General features: G+C 45.1%; 1 protein-coding gene across 5 annotated transcripts in view; it reads right to left on the bottom strand.

The window, feature by feature from the left end:
* The window catches only part of ROR2 (receptor tyrosine kinase like orphan receptor 2), a 225,836-nt gene that overhangs the window by 17,045 nt on the left and 187,221 nt on the right, over positions 1-21,570 (bottom strand). For all 5 annotated transcript variants that reach the window (XR_005200261.1, XM_017528433.2, XM_037738442.1 and 2 more), the window contains exons 3-4: positions 16,125-16,412; positions 14,959-14,989 (exon numbers count right to left, since the gene is read on the bottom strand). Coding sequence is in view for 4 of the 5 variants with exons in the window: in XM_017528433.2 (XP_017383922.1) it covers positions 14,959-14,989; positions 16,125-16,412 (319 nt within the window). In the remaining variant the exon portion in view is untranslated. The remainder of the gene's footprint in view (positions 1-14,958; positions 14,990-16,124; positions 16,413-21,570) is intronic.

Raw genomic sequence — 21,570 nt, 5'->3', positions numbered from 1 at the left:
TGGGAGGCAGAGGCTGCAGTGAGCTGAGATCAAACTACTAGACTCCAGCCTGGGTGACAGAGGAAGACCCTGAGAAAGAAAGAAAGGAAAGAGAGAAAGAGACGAGAGAGAGAGAGAGAGAAAGAATGTGTTCAATTTAACCAAATGGATTTAAAATCCTTATCTGAACTCTTTGCTAAGGCAGAGACTGAACACTTGCAATAGTGGAGATCTTTTCAAGCTTCTGCAGAAAACCCTTTTCTCAAAGAAAAGAACCTGAAACCACTAATAATTCAAAGAAGATTTTTGTGTTAACTTCAGCTCACCAGCCATTGTTTCCTTGGGTTAAGGGTTCCCTCATGGTAGTTTACATAGGCAACACATGGGTGAATGCGAACCTGCCCGCCCCGCTTCCACTCTTTTGGAGCTGGAGTTAACTGCTGACTAGACACTGGCATTAGACAGTATCAACGTAAACGGAAGTCACCTCTGCCTGGGTATGTGCTGGACATGTCCCTGTCTGGGGGTGGCTCAGGGTGCTTGTCCACTCTGCCAGAAAACTCATGAAGACATGCCTGATCAAATTAATGTCAGCTATGCCTAAGCTGTGAGATTCGGCTCTGCCCCTTGGGGTGACCCCACAGGTGTGAGCAATTTCTTTCCTACCTTGCAAGAGCCAAGGAAGAGAAGACTGCTCCCCCTGTTGCAGGGTTCTCCCTGGCTACAGGACAGAGAGGGCAAGGGGGTGTAAGGAAGATGGCAAGGGTGTGCTGAGGGGGGCTCCTGCCATCACACTCAGCCCACAGCTCCCTCACCAAAGCAGGCTTTCAATCTGAACAATGTCCAAAAAGCCAGAGAGAAGTACTTGGAAAACGCCATCCTTGCTTTTGAACTCTTTGAGAAAACAAGTGGGAGTTGCTTTCTATTTTCAAACAATTATATTTTATCTTTATCTGGCACATTTTGGGACCTTGGAAGAGGAACAGAGCTGGAGAAAGTCTGTTAAGTGGATCCCTGGGAAAGCAAGGAAAGGGCTGAGACAGAATTTGGCAGCTATAAAATTCCTTCAGCAACGTAAGTGCAGTAGACACGCTCACTCGCTGGCGGAGCATCCACATTTCAGAAATGCAGTGTGGAAACCCCTGCCCCTCATGCTGCCAGGCACTGCTCCAAGGCCTCATGAGACAGGGAGGAAGAAGAAACTTCTACACCAAGAAGTGACTCAAGGAGGACAGAGGGCGCTAAATAATGACAACCCTGGGGAGAGAGGTAGGAGATGGGGGGAAACAGAGGCAGCGGCCAGCAGACTGTGATGGGAGGTGCTCCTCCGCCAAGGCTGGGAAGATGGAGGAGTGGATCCACGCCTTCCCCTAGATGATACATGCTGAGAATAAAATTGCATGGGTATTAATAATGAAAGAGCTTTAAAGGAAACTAAGGCTTTTTGAGGTTGAAAAGGAATCCAAGTCAAAATTCAAATTAGCTACATATCAACATTTTTCCCCAAACAACTGTTTTGTTACAAAGTGGTAATCTATTCTTATCATAATTTATCTTACTATGAGAGAGGCTGACTGTCATAAACGGGCTGCCTGCCTGGGTGAAGCAGAGGAAGCTCAGTCTGTGGCTCACCAGGAGACAGAGCAAGCCAGCCACATTCACAAAGCAAAAGCTCCCTAAGCATTAGGTGCTCTGATGGCCATCTAATGTGTGGCTATGTCAAAACTCAACACTCTTCACTCTGAGTGCAAAACCTGGAGTACAAACCATGGTGTCCTTTATACAATAAAATTACCAGACATGCAAAGAAACAGGAAAATATAACCTGTGTTCAACAGAAGCAAACCTAAAGATAATCCAGATGTTAAAATCAGCAGAGCAGGGTGCATTCGGCTGTTTTCACACTGCTGATAAAGACACACGTGAGACTGGGAAGAAAAAGAGGTTTAATAGAACTTAACAGTTCCACATGGCTGGGGAGGCCTCAGAATCATGGTGGGAGGCGAAAGGCACTTCTTACATGGCAGCGGCAAGAGGAAAATGGGGAAGAAGCAAAAGCAGAAACCCTGATAAACCCATCAGATCTCGTGAGACTTATGCACTATCATGAGACTAGTACAGGAAAGACCGACTCAATTACCTCCCCCGGGTCCCTCCTGCAACACGTGGGAAAAATTCTGGGCAATACAATTCCAGTTGAGATTTTGGTGTGGACACAGCCAAATCGTATCACGGGGCTTTAAAGTAATAAATGTGGGAAACACAGAACAGAAGAAGGTGTAATGAAGATGTGAGGTATTTCGGGAAGGATGGAAACTGTAAAAGAAGAACTAAATGGGAAACCTAGAACTGAAACATCAGAGTCTACAATAAAAGATTCATTGGATGGCACAGCCGTGCACCACATAACGATGTTTTTGATTAACAACAGACCACATACACAATGGCGGCCCCCTAAGATTATAATGGAGCTGAAAAATTCCCATCGCCTAGTGACGTCAGAGCTGTCATAACACTGTAGTGCAATTACTCAATTTGTTGTTGCTGTTGTTGAGATGGAGTCTCACTCTATCACCCAGGCTGGGAGTGCAGTGGCGTGATCTGGGCTCACTGCAACCTCCGCCTCCTGGGTTCAAGCAATTCTTCTGCCTTGGCCTCCTGAGTAGCTGGGATTGGTGCCACCACACCTGACTAATTTTTGTATTTTTAGCAGAGATGGTATTTCACCACATTGGCCAGACTGGTCTCCTGACCTCAAGTGATCCACCCGCCTTGAACTCCCAAAGTGTAGGGATGACAGGCTTGAGCCACTACGCCCAGCCAAACTCAATTTTTAATAAACTCACTGTAGCCCAAATGTACAGTGTTTACACAGTCCACGGCAGTGTGCAGTCATGCCCTAGGCCTTCACATTCACTCCCAGCTCACTCACTGACTCACCCAGAGCAACTTCCAGTCCTGCAAGCTCCATTTGTGGTAAGTGTCCTATATAGGTGTACCATTTCTTAATTTTTATACCATATTTTGACTGTACCTTTACTGTGTTTAGATACACAAACACTACCATTATGTTACCCTTGTCTACAGTATTCAGTATAGTCATATGCTGTACAAGTTTGTCGCCTAGGAGCAGCAGGTTGTACCACATAGCCCAGGTGTGCAGCAGGCAAAATCATCTGGGTTTATGTAAGTGCACACTATGATGTCCCTACAATGAGAAAATCGCTAATGCATTTCTCATAACCTATCTCCATTGTTACATGAGGCATGACTGTATTCACAGATTAGATACAGCAGAAGAAAAAACCTACGGACTTTAAGACAGATGAATCGGAGATTTCCAAACTGAAGCGAAGAGACAAAAAGATTTAAAACAATGATACAAATATCTAACGGCAACATCAGAAATATATGATAAAGGCCAGGTGTGGTGGCTCACACCCATAATCACACTCTTGTGATGTCCTTAACATATTTTTCTTTTTTTTTTTTTTCCTGAGATACAGAGTCTTTCCCAGGCTGGAGTGCAGTGGCACAATCTTGGCTCACTGCAACCTCTACCTCCCAGGTTCAAGCGATCGTAATGCCTCAGCCTTCCAAGTAACTGGGATTACAGGCATGCATCACCATGCCCGGCTAATTTTTTATTTTTAGTAGAGATGAGGTTTCACCATGTTGGCCTGGCTGGTCTTGAACTCCTGACCTCAAGTGATCCACCTGCCTTGGCCTCTCAAAGTGCTGGGATTACAGGCGTGAGCCACCGTGCCCAGCCGAAATTTGTTAACGGAATGATTTCCTTGAGAAAGAGATGCTGTATATTTATTACTCTCTGCTTCCAAAATGAAATACTCTGAATATCTGACTATACTGATAACATATTAGATGTGGCAAAACGTCCACTTGATTCACCTGAACACGCCCAACACCAATGTTTGATGTTATAAAAACCCGAGTCAGCAGAACCTTGGAAATACTGGCTTTTGCCACGGCCACCTCTAAAGCCAGGATCACATAAGGCGGCCAGAGGCAGAGAAGGCAGCAGCCCTGAGGGTGCCAGTTCCTGGGAAGTAAATGCTATTCTCTCCTACACTGTTCAGACGGCTGGTCCCTCCCAGGTAAGACAAACACGTTCCCCCTTGGAAGGTTGCTATTTCCTTGGAAAACCCTTAAGTCAGTCGGTAAAAGGCTCTCACTGTGCATAATATGGCATAAGAGCCAGCCCCAGGAATCCATGGGCTCAGGTGGAAACGAAATGACTTAAAGCGACATTACATGTGCGAGTGCACATCAGAGTGTGCACATTTTCATTATTGCTGAAATACAAATATCCTGTGTTGCCATATGATCTAATTTATTATTTATTATTTATATTTTTTTGAGATGGAGTTTCACTTGTTGCTCAGTTTGGAGTACAATGGCGTGCTCTTGGCTCACTGCAACTTCCACCTCCTGGGTTCAAGCAATTCTCCTGCCTCAGTCTCCCAAGCAGCAGAGATTATAGGTGCCTGCCACCACACTCAGTTAATTTTTGTATTTTTGGTAGAGACGGGATTTCACCATGTTGGCCAGGCTGGTCTTGAACTCCCGACCTCAGCTGATCCACCTGCCTTGGCCGCCCGAAGTGCTGGGATCACAGGCATGAGCCACCTCGCCCAGCCTGGAGTCTGCATTTAGATGTGTGTATATATTCCCTAATTACCTTACTGATGATTATCTGTTTAGTCACCTACTGCTTGTATCACATAACCTTAAAATGAATTCAGTTTCTAGCTTTTATTCTGGTTCTATACTATGGGATTCAGGGAAAGCTGTATTTCCTAGAAAACAGACACACCCTCCCTCCCTCCCTCCCTCCCTGTCTTCCTTCCTTCCTTCCTGGAAAGTTGTATTTTCTAGAAAATAGAACTTCCTTCCTTCCACCCGGAGCGACTGTCTTCTCTGCCTCTGGCTGCCTTATGTCATCCTGGCCTTGGAGGTGGCCATGGCAAAAGCCACCATTTCTGAAGTTCTGCTGACTCGGATTTTATGACATCAAACACTGGTGTTGGGCGTGTTCAGGTGAATCAAGTGGAAGTTTTTGCCACATCTTCCTTACCATCCATCCTCACTGGAGGAAGAATCCTTCCTTCCTTCCCTCCTTCCTTCCTCCCTTCCTCCCTTCCTCCCTCCCTCCCTCCCTCCTTCCTTCCTTCCTCCCTTTCTCCCTCCCTCCCTCCTTCCTTTCTTCCCTCCTTCCCTCCTTCCCTCTTTCCCTCCTTCCTTCCTTCCTCCCTCCCTCCCTTTCTCGCTCCCTCCATCCCTTCCTCCCTCTCTTCCTTTTTTTTCATGGAGTCTCACTGTCGCCCAGGCTAGAGTGCAATGGTGTGATCTCGGCTCATTGAAACTTCCACCTCCCAAGTTGAAGCAATTCTCCCGCATCAGCCTCCCTAGTAGCTGGGATTACAGGCACATGGCACCACACCCGGCTAATTTTTGTATTTTCAGTAGAGAGGGGGTTTCACCAAGTTGGCCAGGCTGGTCTCCATCTTTTGACCTCAAGTGATCTGCCTGCCTTGGCTTCCCGAAGTGCTGGGATTACAGGGGTGAACCACCGTGCCTAGCCTGGCTTAGTTTCTGCTGAAGTCATTTTTAATTATTGGCTTCTTATTTGGCACCTTACTGTTTTCCTGTAATTAGGATAAACTCTGAACTAGACTTATGAAAATTCCCACAAAATAGCAATGGAGGGAGTTTGGGCTGGCAGCTGGCTGAATTCATGTAGACGCACTCAGTGAGAGTTGCCTTCAAATCATCCGCTTGGAGAGGCTCATTATGTGGGTGAACATGTGGGGCTGAAACTGGGGAGAGAAGTCAGACTTGGAAATGAGGAGTCCCAGGTCACAAGCATCTGGATGGAGAATGGGTGAAGCCTTGGAATTAACTGATGCTTGTTACCATAAGAAAGTAAGAGGGCCATGGCCCCAGGAAGATGATTTCCCAGAGGCCAATAATTAATGTAACTTTTAATTATTCAAAAGAGCAGCACACTTTCCTTGAGCTGTGTATGTGTGTGTGTGTGTGTGTGTGTGTGTGTGTGTGTGAAGCACAATATGCATGCACATACCTGCAGGGCATGGGGTGGGTCCAGGACAGCAACACAGGCCAGCCAAGGGCTCTGGTGCTCTGGCTTCAAAAAGGGGGCACCCCCTACCCTACCACCTCCGTCCCCCTCAAACCAGGACCTGTGTATGGGCCTAAAATTCATCAAAATGTATCACTTTTCAGCAGAGCAGGAAAAACAAAACCCACATATGAATATCAGACAGGCAGCCTAGCATTAATCCCCAAGCATGACCAACACCTCTGCTGAGTCAGCTTGGATAGAACCCTGGCCCTGGAAGTCCATCTGTGGAGACGCCGCCTTTTTTTCCAGCTTTGTTCTCCATATACACGCCCTCCTCTTAACAGGGATAGAAGGGAAAGCAATGTCTTATGGTGGAAAATCCCTTAACCTTCGAGGATATCCACTGCCACCTCCCTCAACTTGCACAAACTTTAGTCCCGCACACCCACGCATGTGTATGGGCCAGATCAGCACCCAAGGAAGAGCCATGAGTGGAAGGCCTGAGTTAGCAAGCATCAGAGTTCATGGCTAAGACTCAATGGCAGCACGTCCTGCTGTCATGCTGCACGCAGGGCTAAGCCAAGGAGACACCACTGTTCGATGTTCAACTCTCCATTTATACAGACAGGTCACACCTCTTGACCAACAATGAAAGAACGTAAACTGTTGTGCATTTTCTATGGAAGTGTCCCAAAAGAGGTGTCACTGATAGGATAAACTGGTCATCTAGTAAAAGAATCAGAGACCCTGTGGATTATTGTTTTAAGCTCACTGATTCTCTCTTTCTGCCTTCGTTTGGTTACGGTCCAGAGATACCGCAAGCACATCATTATGGAGGTGCAGGGGAAGACTCAGGCTACTGAAACACAGTCACAGTCAATGGGAAAAGAAACTCATGGCCGCAGAAAGATGAGGGCCAGTGGGCTGTTACCACACACTGTAAGGTCAAAGAATGTCCTCGGCTGGGCGCAGTGGCTCATGACTGTAATCCCAGCACTTTAGGAGGCCAAAGAGGGCAGATCATGAGGTCGGCAGTTCAAGACCACCCTGGCCAATATGGTGAAACCCTGTCCCTATTGCTGGGTGTAGTGGCAGGTGCCTGTAATACAAGCTACTTGGGAGGCTGAGGCAGGAGAATCGCTTGAACCTAGGAGGTGGAGGTTGTAGTGAGCCAAGATTGTGCCACTAAACTCCAGCTTGGCGACAGAGTGAGATTAAAAAAAAAAAAAAAAAAAAAAAAAATGTCCTGATGTGGAAAAGCTCTCTGCCAGAAAGCACAGTGGTGGTTGCCAGAGCCTGGGACTGCAGAAGTAGGGAAGTGTTGGTCAAAGGATACAAAACGTCAGAAAGAGGACTAAAGCCAAGAGATCAGTTTTACAACATGATGCCTATAGAGAATAATAATGTGTTATATATTTGAAAATTGCTAAAGAGAGTGGACATTGAGTGTTCTCACTACAAGAAAATGATGAGTGTGTCAAGTGAGGCATACGCCCATTAACTTGATTTAGCCACTCCACAGAGTATACATACATCAAAACATAGGGTTGTACACTGGAATATAGACAATTTTTATTGAATATATAAAGGTGGGAATAGAAAAATGAAAACCATAACTCTTATTATTTGTGGAAAACTTTAATTCTCCCATATGAAAAAATCCAAAAGATACTGCAGGAAAAGCTAATGAAATGAAAAATTTCAACAAAGTTGTGGGTATAAGATTTATACCTAAAATGTAATGCCTTTCTCTACCACCACCAGCACACAATTTAAAAAGAAAATTTGGCGGGAGGCTGAGGCAGGAGAATTGCTTGAACCCAGGAGGTGGAGGCTGCGGTGAGCCCAGATGGGGCCACTGCACTCCAGCCTGGCACCTGGTGACAGAGCGAGACTCTGTCTCAAAAAAAAAAAAAAAGAAAAGAAAAGAAAATTTGGGACAGAAAGATATCAGTAGCATTAGCAGAATCAATGAACCACCTGGAAACATAGTTGAGAAAGGCGTGCCGGGTCATCATGGAAAAAAATTACACAACTGTATATGCAAAGGGCACAGAGGCCGGGCGTGGTGGCTCATATCTGTAACCCCAGCACTTTGGGAGGCCGAGGCATGTAGATCACCTGAGATCAGGAGTTTGAGATCAGGCTGACCCACATGGTGAAACCTGGTCTCTAATAAAAATACAAAAATTAGCTGGGTGTGGTGGCAGGAGCCTATGATCCCCGCTACTCAGGAGGCTGAGGCAGAAAATTGCTTGAACCTGGGAGGTGGAGGTTGCAGTGAGCCAAGATCATGCCACAGCACTCCAGCCTGGGTGACAGAGTGAGACCTCATCTCTAAAAAATAAAAAATAAAAGGGGGGGCATGGAAAACTTAAATATTAAACTACAAAGTAGAAACAGCGGTTGTCAGTTCTTTCCTAATCAAACAAACTTCTATTCAACTCCATACAAAGACATAAAATTCACAAGGAAGAGTAAAAGGCGAATAGCAGTAAAGATAACTTGTAAAAACGGCATGGTAATAACGGGGGTCAGGCTGTCACCTAGCACCATAGACAGCGTGGCTTAAACAACAGAAATGTATTTTCACACACTTTTGGGGGCTGGAAGTCCAAGATCAAGGTGTCAGCCAATTAGGCTCCTGGTGGGGTTTTTTTTCTCCTCCTGCCTTCCAGATGGCACCTGAGATCTCTGTGTCTCTTCCTCTTGTATAAAGACACCAGTCCTCCCGGACCAGGGCTTCACCCTTAGGAGCTTATTTAACCTTAATCACCTTTTTAAAAGCCCTGTCTCCAGTATAGGCCCTGTCACCACATGAATTTTGGGGGGACACAATTCAGTCCATAGCAGTAAAGGGGGGCATCTTTCCCTACATATGACAAGATATGCTACAAAGCTGTACTATTAGAACACTGTGGGATTGGTCCAGGAACAGAAGCTACAGAGACAAGACAGCCTATAAGCAGACCCACATCTATAGAAATTTCACATAGGACAGGGGTAACATTAAATTTAATAATTACAGATGAGGTCATTCATTAGATGATGCCAAGACTCTAGGCCATCTGTAAAGAAAAATGTCACAGTAGAACAGGTAATAGCTTATGCCAGCAAAAAAATAAAGTCTACGTGGAGTAATAACTATGTAAAGGCATGTATCTAGAAATTATTTTGAAACTCTTATAAAGCAAGAAAAACACATATTCTAACAGAAACATGGGCAAAGCCACTCTATTTTAGTTGTCTGTCATCGTTATTTTCCATAATGTCATGACAAACACTAAATTAGTGAATATTGAGCCACTGTTCCCAGGGAAAATATAGTTAGTTTTCTGAGAGCCTCTGGTTACAATGTTTGCTTCAACCAATCAATACATACCTTGTTTTACGTACGTTTTTGGTTAAAGGCATCTTATTTCATGTATATTATTGATTGGTGGAAAACACACAGACTGTAACATACGTGTAAGGCACATCACAGCTCCCTGCACTTGGGACATTAAGAGAGGACTTCCGCACTATGCCTGGGAGCCATTTACAACAGCAGAATCACCATCAGAAAGCAGGAAAGTGATAAAAACGTGACACTACGTAGACAGAGAGGATATGAGAACTAGAACAAGAAGGCAGTGTTGTTTGTTCGCCCTCAGCTGGAAACGTGTCAGGGAGCTCAGGATTTTCTCTACTCTGTGTATGTCCTGGAATGACCGTGAAAACACTATGAGTGTTGATTGTGAGGGCATGAAGTTTAGTGAATAAGCAAATTTGCAAATATGGAATATGCAAATAATGAGGATAGGCTGTATACACATAGACAATGCAATGGCTTTTAAACCGACAAAATGATGTTCAACCTCACTATTTGCCAGTAAAATGTAATGTAAAATTACTACATGACACCTAAGATGCTGGCAGCATTTTAAGTTCTGATAGTACCATGTGCTAGAAAACATAGGGAAATAACTCATGTGTTGCAGGTGAGGCTATGAATGATTTGGCCATCATAGAGGGCAATCTGGCCATTCCTGGGAAAGGTGGAGAGGCACACCTGTAATCCCGCTTCCTGAGCTCTGTTCCTGGAGGACTCTCGCCCACAGGGAAAAAGAGACATGGGATGAACAGTCACTGTAAGAGGGTCTCTATCAGCAAAAAGAACTAACCTTCACTCAGCAGTCAATGCATGAATACAGTGGCACTGACTCACAGAATGGAATACTGTATATTAGTTAAAATGAACTTAACCTACATGTATTAACATGGACTTTCAGACTGGAAAGGCCTCCACATCAACCTCCCAAAAAAGTCTAGTTTTACATCATTTACAAGAGTCCTACATAAAACAGAACACAAAAAGGTGAAAAATCAAGAGTGGGACAGGAATCATAAAAAAGGTTCCTGGCAAATGCAAATTTAAAAAGCATGTGTAACTCTACTATTGTTAGGCAAAACTGAATTCAAGGCAAAAAGCATTAAAAAGGCCTATAAAAAAAAACTCACAAAAACCTATATAACCTTAAACCTGTATGCATTTAAGGACACACACACAACATATTAAAAACAGAGAACTAATAGAAACTGGCAAATCCACAATGGGTGTGGGTGACTTTCACAAATCTTCAGATATCTGGTACCCATGTGGACAAAAAAATAGATACTTTTTAAGTCAAGAAATGTGCAGCCACAATCAAAGCAAACTTATTTTTGAAACAACAGGCAAGATTCACAAAAACTGACCGTATCAAACTGGTCACAAAGAAAAATCTCAATACATTATCGAGAGTAAAAATATAAACAGCCCGTATTCACTAATAACAGTGCAACAAAAATTAGAAAACAGTATCAACCAGCAAAAGCCTACATGCATGGTGGAAGGGGGGAGATGGTATCCAGGGGAAACTTTGTAGCTTTAAATTTGAAAAGTTTAAAATGATTAGTAAAAATTACTTTTCCAGGAGGCTGGAATGATATAAAAGATTACTTGAATCACTACATACACCAGAATAACTACACTTAAAAAGGCTGACCACACCAATGTTGGGAAACGTGGAGGGATCACAAGTCTCCTACACTGTGAATGGAGGTAAAAAGAGTTTAGGAAAAGGCCCAGGAATGCCTCATAAAATTAAACACACACACGCCCTATATTCCAGCAATTGCACACCTAGGTAACACTAACAGAAACAAAAATACATGTCCATAAAAAAGCTTGCATAGGGTATTCCTATACAAGGAGCTTTAGTCATACTAGTTAAGCCTGGAATCTGCTTAGGTGTCCACCAACAGGAGAATGGATAAACCAACTAGTATGTTCATATAGTCAAATATCATTCAGCAATAAACAGCAGCAGCCTACTGATATGTGTACAACACAGATGAATCTCAAAAGCATTGTGCTAAAAGGACACCAGGCTTAAGTGGCTATATGCTGAAGGGTGTCATTTCTGTGATGTTTAATAACAGGAAAAACTAGTCCATTATTTAACAAATCAGAACATGGGTGCCTGAGGTAGAAGGGAGGTGACCAGGAAGTTGAACGGCTGAACCTGCAGGTGTGACAGATGACCTGTACCTGGATAGGGTGTTTGGACTGCAGAGATTTATGCATTTGTTGGACCTTATTAGTGCTATACTTAAGACGTGTGCATTTCATTGGTATGCAAATTGGAACTGAAGAACCAGCAGCAGCAAGAATCACACCCAGACACTGAACTCTCATTAATAATATACATGCTGAAGTATTTCAGGGTAAATGTACAAGTATCTGCAACTCAATGAAATGAACAAAACATAAGGTGGACTGATGAACAGATGGAGGACGGATGGAACGGTAAGTGATAAAGCCAGCACAGTAAAATGTAAACGCTTGCATCTGGCTGGTGAGTATATGAGTGACCATTAAAAAATTCCTTCAACTGTTCTGTATGTTTCAAATTTTTCATGATAAAATGTTAAGAAAAAAAAAAAAAACCTTGAAACACAAAGGAAAGTATTCCTTGATAAGAAAATTCAATTTAGATATTAATTCTCACCAAACTGACCTAAAAATTCATTGTAATTCCAATCAAAATACCATCAGAACTTTTCAAGAAAATTAGGACATTCTTTAACAAGACACAACATGAAAAACAAATTATTCATTTGTAAAAGTTTAATTTCTATATGACCAAGAAATAAGACATAAGGAATTATTAAAATTCATTAAGAAACAATGTAAAGGGAAAATGAACAAAGAATATTAACTGGCACTTGACAAAGAGTTGTGAGTGCGAAGCCACGTGTGTCCACACGCTCAGCCTCACTAGTAACCAGGGAAATGGAGAACACGAAGCCACGTGTGTCCACACGCTCAGCCTCACTAGTAACCAGGGAAATGGAGAACACGAAGCCACGTGTGTCCACACGCTCAGCCTCACTAGTAACCAGGGAAATGGAGAACACGAAGCCATGTGTGTCCACTCGCTCAGCCTCACTAGTAACCAGGGAAATGGAGAACACCAAGCCACGTATGTCCACACACTCAGCCTCACTAGTAACCAGGGAAATGGAGAACAAAGCAGGTCATTTATTCTTTTGTCATCCTTCAGGGTGGCGGAAGTTAACAAGTTTGGAAGTCATCTTATGGAAGATAAGGAGAAATGGGTCCTTAGAGGTTGTGTTGGGAAAGTAACCTATGAATGACCACTTGGCAGTATCAGTTACAAAAAGGGGATGCACCTGCAGGATTTCCTCTTCAGAATATCTCCTAGAGAAACCCAGCCACAGGTCTCGGCGTCAGGGCAGGGAGATGAGGTGGTGCAAGTGGCCGGGATGAGGCTTTCCTAATGGAATTGTCCATCACTGTGGAATAGGCACCTGCTCTGCACATGAGTCCAGAGACAGGGAAAGAGAGCATCTGGAAACTTCAAATACACTGAGATGGAAAGATCTCCATGAATACGGTTAACTTTTATGTATGTAAAAACATACATAAAAGTGATAAGAGGTATTTCTTTTTTAAAACATTTTTATGTTTATTGTCAAATAGCACTCCAGAAATTTCTCACCAACAGTGTATAGGTAAGCGTATTTATTCATTGCCTCAGTAATACTGAGTAATTTACATTCTTTTAAATCTTTTTTCAAGTTGATTGTTATCTTAAGATGTACTTCTTTAGGTCAATTTACATATGTGCTGAGTGCCTAGAAACTCCCCAGATGACTTACCCTCATGACAAGGGAGGCGGGAGGCCAAGGTGGATGGATCACTTGAGGTCGGGAGTTCAAGACCAGCCTGACCAACATGGCGAAACCCCGTCTCTACTAAAAATACAAACATTAGCCAGGTGTGGTGGTGTGCACCTGTAATTCCAGCTACTCGGGAGGCTCAGACACGAGAATTGCCCGAACCTGGCAGGCCGAGGTTGCAGTGAGTGGAGATTGTACCACTGCAGTCCAGCCTAGGTGACAGAGTGAGACTCTATCTCAAAAAATAAAATAACTAAAATAAAATACATAAATATAAAATAAGAGAAAATAATAATTGAACTTTTGAAATGACTTATATGTCTTTACCAAAGCCCCGTAATTGTACTCATGATGCAATTTCTTCTTTCCTTACTCTGTGTCTGAAGGATTATTAAGGAAAAATGCTCCATCACTACTGCTTAGCACAGAATCTTCCCACATATCTTCCCTTAAAGGCCAGGTGTGGTGGTGCACACCTACAATCCCAGCGATTCTGGAGGGCAAAGCAGGAAGACTGCTCGAGGCAAGAGTCTGTGACCAGTCTGGACAGCATAGTGAGACCCTATCTCTACAAAAAATAAGAAAAAGTTACTTGGGTGTGTGGTGGCACACGCCTAAAGTCCCAGCTACTTGGGAGGCTGAAGTGGAAGGGTGGCTTGAGCCCAGGAGTGCAAGGCTGCAGTAAGCTGTGATCATGCCACTGCACTCCAGTCTCAGAGAAAGAGCCAGACCATGTATTTAAAAAAAAAAAAAAAAAACTGCCTTCTGCAAGCAAGCTGCTGAGACAGGTCGCCGCCCTGCCTAGCCTCCCATCATGGCATTGTAGCACATCATGGGCGGACAATGGGTACAAGGCCCAGGGAAACAGAAGTCAGCCAACACTGCACACTTTAGCAATCACATAGTGTTCATGCTATTGCTCAGACCATCTGAAAAGTGAAGCACTGCTCTCCAATTACATCTGAGTAGGAAATGCAGGAGGCCTGGATAGTCACTGCTCATCTCAGACACAGGCAATGGAATGAGCGCTCCTTCAGGTACACGATGGGGGAACGTCTGCAGTTCAGAGGGGACTCTCCCAAGACAGCCCAGCCACAGTGGAACAACCCTGTGATAGGAAACCAGAGGCCGGAGTTCAAGGCCACTGCTGTCAGCAGCTCACAAAGGAACGTGAGGCTGGCTGTGAGCCTCAATCTCCTCATCTGCAAGGTGGGGTTGAGACTCACATCCACTATCACAGGGTGGCCCGAGGCTCAGGGACACACATGTATTAACTGCATCTGGTGGTGCTGGGATTTCAGAGTGAATTATGTCTCTGTTTCTCAGTGTCTTAATGAGCCAGGATCCTTCCCGGTGCCCAGGAAACCTGGCCTCTATGCTTATACTCCTCTTAGTTGCCCTGTAGAAGGTCATGATCACAGAAAGAAATTAATCATTTTTGTTTTTATGACATTTTTTCTGTACAAGGAACATGGAAAATGCAAATGTTTCCCAACCCTGAACAAGCACGTGGCCGTCCCTGTGTGAAGCCCAGCCAACTTCTACCAAATTCTGCAAAGATATAAGCTGGCAGGATTTACAGCCCGGATTCTTACATAACGAAAACCCTCAGAGCATCAGAACGTGGTTTGGGGAAAGCAGATACTTACTGGAAGTTATGATTTGGGCTGTGCGTTGGACCTAAAAAGAGGAAACAGAAAGACAAGTTATTCATACTCCATGATTTGGAAAACAACCTTCTTCAGATCAGGCCAGAGGCAAACAGGCTGAAGCCAGTGGGCTCACTGGTGGGCAGCTGTCCTCCGGCCTCAGGCTCCGCTCATGATTTCCGCTTGAGGCTGGAAACCACACGCAAGGGAAGGGCGCTTTGTCACTGCGGCTATTTTTGGTTTTGGAGTTGTTGCCGTCCTTACTGTCTCTCTTCTCATCTAGTCTTTACACACAAAATCTGTTTTACTACTTGTAATTGCATGGCATGGGCTTGGGTGGCAAGGCCAGGGCATTCATTGCCTGGGAGATTTTCACAGCTGGGATGAAGAGGACATATTCCTTCTTGCCACTTAACTCCTTCACCACGTGTGATGAGCACAGAGATTCAGAATGGTCATTGCACTCAGCTCTCTCCCCACCCCAGCCAGCCAGCCTCGGGCCCCGCCCGGCCATCCTGCAGCGTGGCCGCCCTCCCAGGGACACCTGACCTCCTAACACACGACCTTCCTGCTAAACACCTCGGCTCCCGGTGCACGCCTGGGATTGTCTTCTGGGCTCCAGGTCTATACCCGATTCCATTTGCGTCTATTTTCTTTTTTGTTTTTTGTTTGTTTTTGAGACAGAGTTTTACTTTTGTCACCCAGGCTGGAACACAATGGCGCGATCTCGGCTCACTGTAACCTCCACCTCCTGGGTTCAAGTGATTCTCCTGCCTCAGCCTCCCGAGTAGCTGGGACTACACCAGCTACGTGCCCACCACCACGCCCAGCTAATTTTTGTATTTTCAGTAGAAACGAGGTTTCGCCATGTTGGCCAGGCTGGTCTTAAACTCCTGACCTCGGGTGATCCACTCACCTTGGCCTCCCCAAGTGCTGGGATTACAGGTATGAGCCACCACAACCAGCCCCATTTTCTTTTATTACTAGTAAATGGTAACAGGTCAAGCTGGGCCCTGGGACACATGGGGAAGGCCCTAGGGAATGGTTTCAATGCTCTCCCCTCGTGCTGACTCCTGTGTTCAGTTTCAAATAGCAACCAGCCCTCTTGCTCAGTGGCTGGGAACCTTCCTATCTACTAACCCACACAACTTCACTGTCCCACTCACCCAGCCGCACAAACAGGACGCCGGTGGCAGTAATGGTCTTCATCCCGTTGGTGGCCACGCACTGGTAGTAGCCAGTGTCCGTGGTGTCCAGGTCTTGGATTCGCAGTCGCGAGCCGTATTCTGTCTTCCGGATGATGATCCGCCGCGGCTCCTGCACCACCGGGGCGTCGTTCTTCAGCCACCGCACGTTGGGGGGCGGGTTTCCCGCCACCTTGCAGTGCAGAATTGCTGTCTGGCCTTGGACAATGGTGATATTGTTTACTGGTTCCAGAAAATTCAGAAAGTAACCTGCCAAGGAGACGGGTCACAAAAGAGCAAGCTTCAGTGAGGGCTGAAGGGAGGGCTACCCAGAGGCTCCATTATGAACTCCTCCAAGAGAAGGTTTCAATTTTCTGTCACCTACATAAAATAGGTTCTTGTTATCTGCGGTCCTTATCTTCTAGCATGCTACGGGGAACACTGAATTCGTGAAGACTGAGTCACTGCTCCTACGGGAAACACAGAGTCAAAGTCCTGCGAGCCTCTTGTCATATTTTCATCAACCAACCAGTACATAACCTTGGTTTATGTGTGTTTTGTTTAAAGACACCATATTCAACGTGTGCTGTTGATTCCTTCGCACTGAACCCACGGCCAACAGCCTCATAACTCACGCCTGAATGAAGCTTCTCTCACACACACTATTTTCTCCATGAGGCATGTCGCAGCCTTCTTGCACTTGGGAACACCAGACCATTTCAGCAATCTGCCCCGGGACCATCACAAACAGTAAAATCACCAACAAAAAGCCCGAATATGCGAGAAACGTGGCACTAAATAGGCCAAGAAAAGGATACATGTTCACAGTAGGAGAGCAGAAACCGGGAAGCCGAGCATCGCCTTGTTCAACCCCAGCTGGGACACAATATTTTACTGCCTTGGGTGTGTCTGTGAAAGACCACAAAAGCACCACGAGCATCGATTTGGGGGTTACAAAGAGATTTTAGGTATTACGTGAACTCACAAATACAAATGAGGATCAACCGTGCTTCTCTTTCCAAACACTACATCTAACCTGGGCTGGTCAAAACGATGTAAATCCACGCTCAGAAAGTCCCTCCTCCCCACCTACCGCATCATTAAGCACAAAGCCACAGACGTAAAATATAAAAAGAAGATAAGTAACAAAACATGGACATCTCCAAACCAAGCTAACCACTGTCCTGTGAATAGAACGGAAGTTACGATGCTGAGGGGAGGTGAAGGCCTTGTCCTGCTGCGCCCAGGTCGAGAGCAGGCAGCAGCAGTCCCGCGCTCACACACCGGAGGGCACCCAGAATGGGGGGTCAGCGGGTTGCTCCTAAGATAGCAGCTGGACTGCCCTGATATGTGGGAAGCCCAGTACAGTCACGGCCAGGAGCTCAAGGGCAATGCAAGGTTACAGAGAAGAAGGGAAAGTGAACGGGACAAAGGAGGAGGGGTGTGTGTGAGTACGCATGTGTGGTGTTTGTGTGGTGCACACGTACGTGTATGCGTGCACACGCACGTGTATGCATGCACACGTGGTGTGGTCGGGGGGCCAGAGGACTACTCCATCTTTTAAGAGGAACATGCCAATTACAATTCAATCAAAGAGATGAACTTACATCAAACAAAGCTAAAACAACAGAGCAACCTGAAAATGACTTCAAAAGAGATATATTCACGTTCTGGATTTTTTGGCTCATTTCTGGTTGGCCTTGATCCTTTCTTTTCAAATAAAGTTGAAAGATGGCAGGTATCTGTTGTTACAGATTTAACTGGAAAATTACAGTATTTCTAGTGGACCCTAAGGGTAAGAAGTGTTGTAGGATCCACCAGTACTTGGGGAGGTAGAGGTGATGGAGAGGTGGGGGAAGCCAGGTGTGGATTTAAGATGAGGAGATAGTCTTCATTCATGGGGACAGTGGAAATGCACCTGTCTGCAGAGTAGTCATTAATGAGCAGAGACCACCACTTACAATAATTATTAACATCATTAGGTTCTACCTGGATACTCTCCTAACCAACCCTTCTCCATGCACTGAATTAAGTTACAGAAGGTCATTCTTATTGACAACATAAAGCTGGAAGGTCACGAAAATGCTTATGCAAACTCCTTAAAAAGATAGGTTCAATCAGGCAGGGTATAGTTCTGCGTGTAGGGTCTTCATGAACTCAACCACACAGACACAGCATGGGGAATCTGCATTCCCAATGTGCCTGTCCACTGGACCCTACATCTTTGTTTCTTTGTTGAATGCAGTACCTAATCTGCTGTGACGATGTGAAGTGGTGGCTCTGATATAATCTGGGCCGCCCATCCCAACATATCATTTCACTGTGTTCTGGCCAGACTAGCATTGAAAAGAATATTGCTAAATGGCCAGCAGTTATATCTGGGAAGGTGCTGATGGAATGGCATATAAAGCCCTGCCCAGGTAGGAAGGGACCAGGGCAGAGTCTCACGGACGGCACTATGTTCCGGCCCAGGCCTGAAGGCAGCCACCTTCACGTTCTATAGGAAGCTCAGCCGGACTCGAATCATACGCCATCATTAGATAATCTGGTAACTTACGGCTGTCTCCCCAAGTAGGTGAGTAAAACTGAGCCTTCAGATGAAGTGGAAATTTTGCCCAGGATTTTGTCAGCACGTTGTCAGCAGCCATCCCTGTTTTTGTTTTTTTGTGTGTTTTTTTGTTTTGTTTGTTTTTTTTTTTTGAGACGGAGTTTCATTCTTGTTAGCCAGGCTGGAGTGCAATGGCGCGATCTCGGCTCACCGCAACCTCCGCCTCCTGGGTTCAGGCAATTCTCCTTCCTCAGCCTCCTGAGTAGCTGGGATTACGGGCACGCGCCACCATGCCCAGCTAATTTTTTGTATTTTTAGTAGAGACGGGGTTTCACCATGTTGACCAGGATGGTCTCGATCTGTTGACCTCATGATCCACCTGCCTCGGCCTCCCAAAGTGCTGGGATTACAGGCTTGAGCCACCGCGCCCGGCCGCCATCCCTGTTTTTGAAACCGACCCTACTCTTGTTAGTGACTGCCTCTTTCTGCCCCTGTACCTCAGCTTACTGCTTCCTAACTGGAAAACCTTAAGAGAAACTGCCTCATTGTCTAAAGTACTGAGTTACTTCCCCTGCCCCTTCACCTATAAAAACTGTGTACTTTTCTTAGCCACGGTCCAGACTTCTGGGTGTGAACCCTTCTGGGCCCGCCGGCGTAATAAAGTGTGTTCCTCCGATCCCCTGAGAGCCGCTTGGGTTTCTTGTCTGGTAAGATTTTCCAGAACACAGAAAGAAATCAGAAAGACAGATAATGCAGAATAACTAGATTATATCTGCAGTATCAATGCTTCCAAATTTTCTCTATCCTCCCCACACTTCTCCCCAGCTAGGAGTTTGGGGAGTCCCTTTCTCTCCCCAAAGCACAGCAAGCTGGTTCCTTGTTGTTCAGTTGGTTAAGGCCACCCCTCAGAGTTGCTGTCTCTCACGGATCACACCTGCTAAAATGTCGCCTCCACGGAAGGTGTTCCCGGGCTACATATCTAAAACAAGCTCTGTTCACTTCGAACCTTGCCTTCCCCTCCCCACTAATCACTTGTTCCGGCAGCATCACAATTGTTAAATTACGATGACTCAAGTACATTTAGACATTGAGAAAAACAGCTGTTACATTTCGAGGGCCATACTCTCAATCTCATGGCTGTTTTACTCTTCTAAATTTTAAAATCATCCTAGCAAATTTCCATTTTAAAAGTAGGACTCTAATCAATAATCTGCATAATTTGCATAGAACTACCCACTTGACGATACTGACAAAGCATGGTCTCCATATCTATTTCAGACCTTCTCAAGTATTCAGAAAAGCTTTATAATTTTCTTCAGATAGATCTTCACATTTATTTTTAGGTAGATTTCTAGCTACTCTCTAATGTTTCTTACCAATGTAAATAGGTTTTCTTTCTATTGTTTCTGTCTAAGTGACTTTGTTTGTAGGAAAACTATTAGACAGCAACCTTCTATACAGCGTACTAACGTCCTACGGCTGCTGTGACAAGTAACCACAAACAGTGGCATAAAGCAACACACGTCTTTCACCTTACAGTTATGGGAGTCGGAAGTCCTCACTTCCTCGTGCCATGGCTGCCTTCCTTCCGGAGGCTCTGCGTGAGAATCGCTTTCCTCAAACCTTGCCCAGTTGCCAGTGAAACTGACCCAACAGTCCCATAGATCAGTGGTCTCTGGCCTTTTTTAGCACCAGTGACCAGTTCCATGGAAGACAATTTTTCCATGGCCTGAGGTAGGAACAATGGTTTGGGGATGATTCAAGTGCATTACATTTATCGTGCACTTTGTTTATGTTATTACTATATTGTAATATACAATGAGATAATTAGACAACTGACCGTAATGTGTAGAATCGGTGGGAGACCTGAGCTTGTTTTCCTGCAACTAGAGTGATGGGAGACAGTGACAGATCATCAGGCATTAGACTCTCATAAGCAGCGCATGACCTAGATCCCTCAGGTGCACAGTTCCCAGTACGGTTTGTGCTCCTATGAGAATCCAGAGCCGCTGCTGATCTGACAGGAGGCGGCGATCAGGCAGTGATGTGATTGATGGGGAGTAGCTGTAAATACAGATGAAGCTTCACTCACTCACCCACTGCTCACCTCCTGCTGTGCAGCCCAGTTCCTAACAGGCCACGGACCGGTACCAGTCCACAGCCAGGAGGTTGAGGACCCCTGCCATAGGCAGTTCTTTTGGATAAACATAGAAATCGACCCTTCCTCGGGAAATGACCTCTCAAAAAGGTATCAAATAATTGAAACTCACCAGATCATGACATCACATCCAGACAATAAGACACCAGGACCCCTCAATCATCATGATTGCTTCCTTACCACTTCCTTGTTCCTGTTTTCCCACACATAGCTACATTTCTTCCCTGCTATGTAAAGCCCTCATTTTAGTCAGTCAGGGAGATGGATTTAAGGCTGAGCTCCCATCTCCTCAGCTGCATCACTGGATTAAAGCCTTCTTCCTGGACAATAATCGTTGTCTCAGTGATTGGCTTTCTGCGTGGTGAGCAGCAGGACCTAGAACAAACCCTAGTGTTTCGGTAACATTAGGTACCCCCCTCTTTCCTTGGCCAGTGGCTCCTCATTGCATCACTCCAACCTGTGCTTCCATTGTCACATCCACTGCTGAATCCAGTCTTCCAGTCCCTGTTTCCTAAGGACCTCTGTGGTTACACTGGGCCTACCCAGATAAGCCAGAATGATCCTCTCATCTCAATTATTAACCAGATCTTGTAAAGATCTTGCCACTTTACTTGGCTATTGTAGTTATAACAGTTTCTGAGTTGATTGCCTTGGATTTTCTACACAGATATCATCTTCAAATAACAATAACGTAATGTTTTTGCTTTCAAAATTCATACCTC

This window comes from Cebus imitator, unplaced genomic scaffold (assembly GCF_001604975.1).
Source record: "Cebus imitator isolate Cc_AM_T3 unplaced genomic scaffold, Cebus_imitator-1.0 Scaffold53, whole genome shotgun sequence".
Classification (NCBI taxonomy): Eukaryota; Metazoa; Chordata; class Mammalia; order Primates; family Cebidae; genus Cebus; species Cebus imitator.
This window is presented reverse-complemented; position numbering and strand designations above follow the sequence as displayed.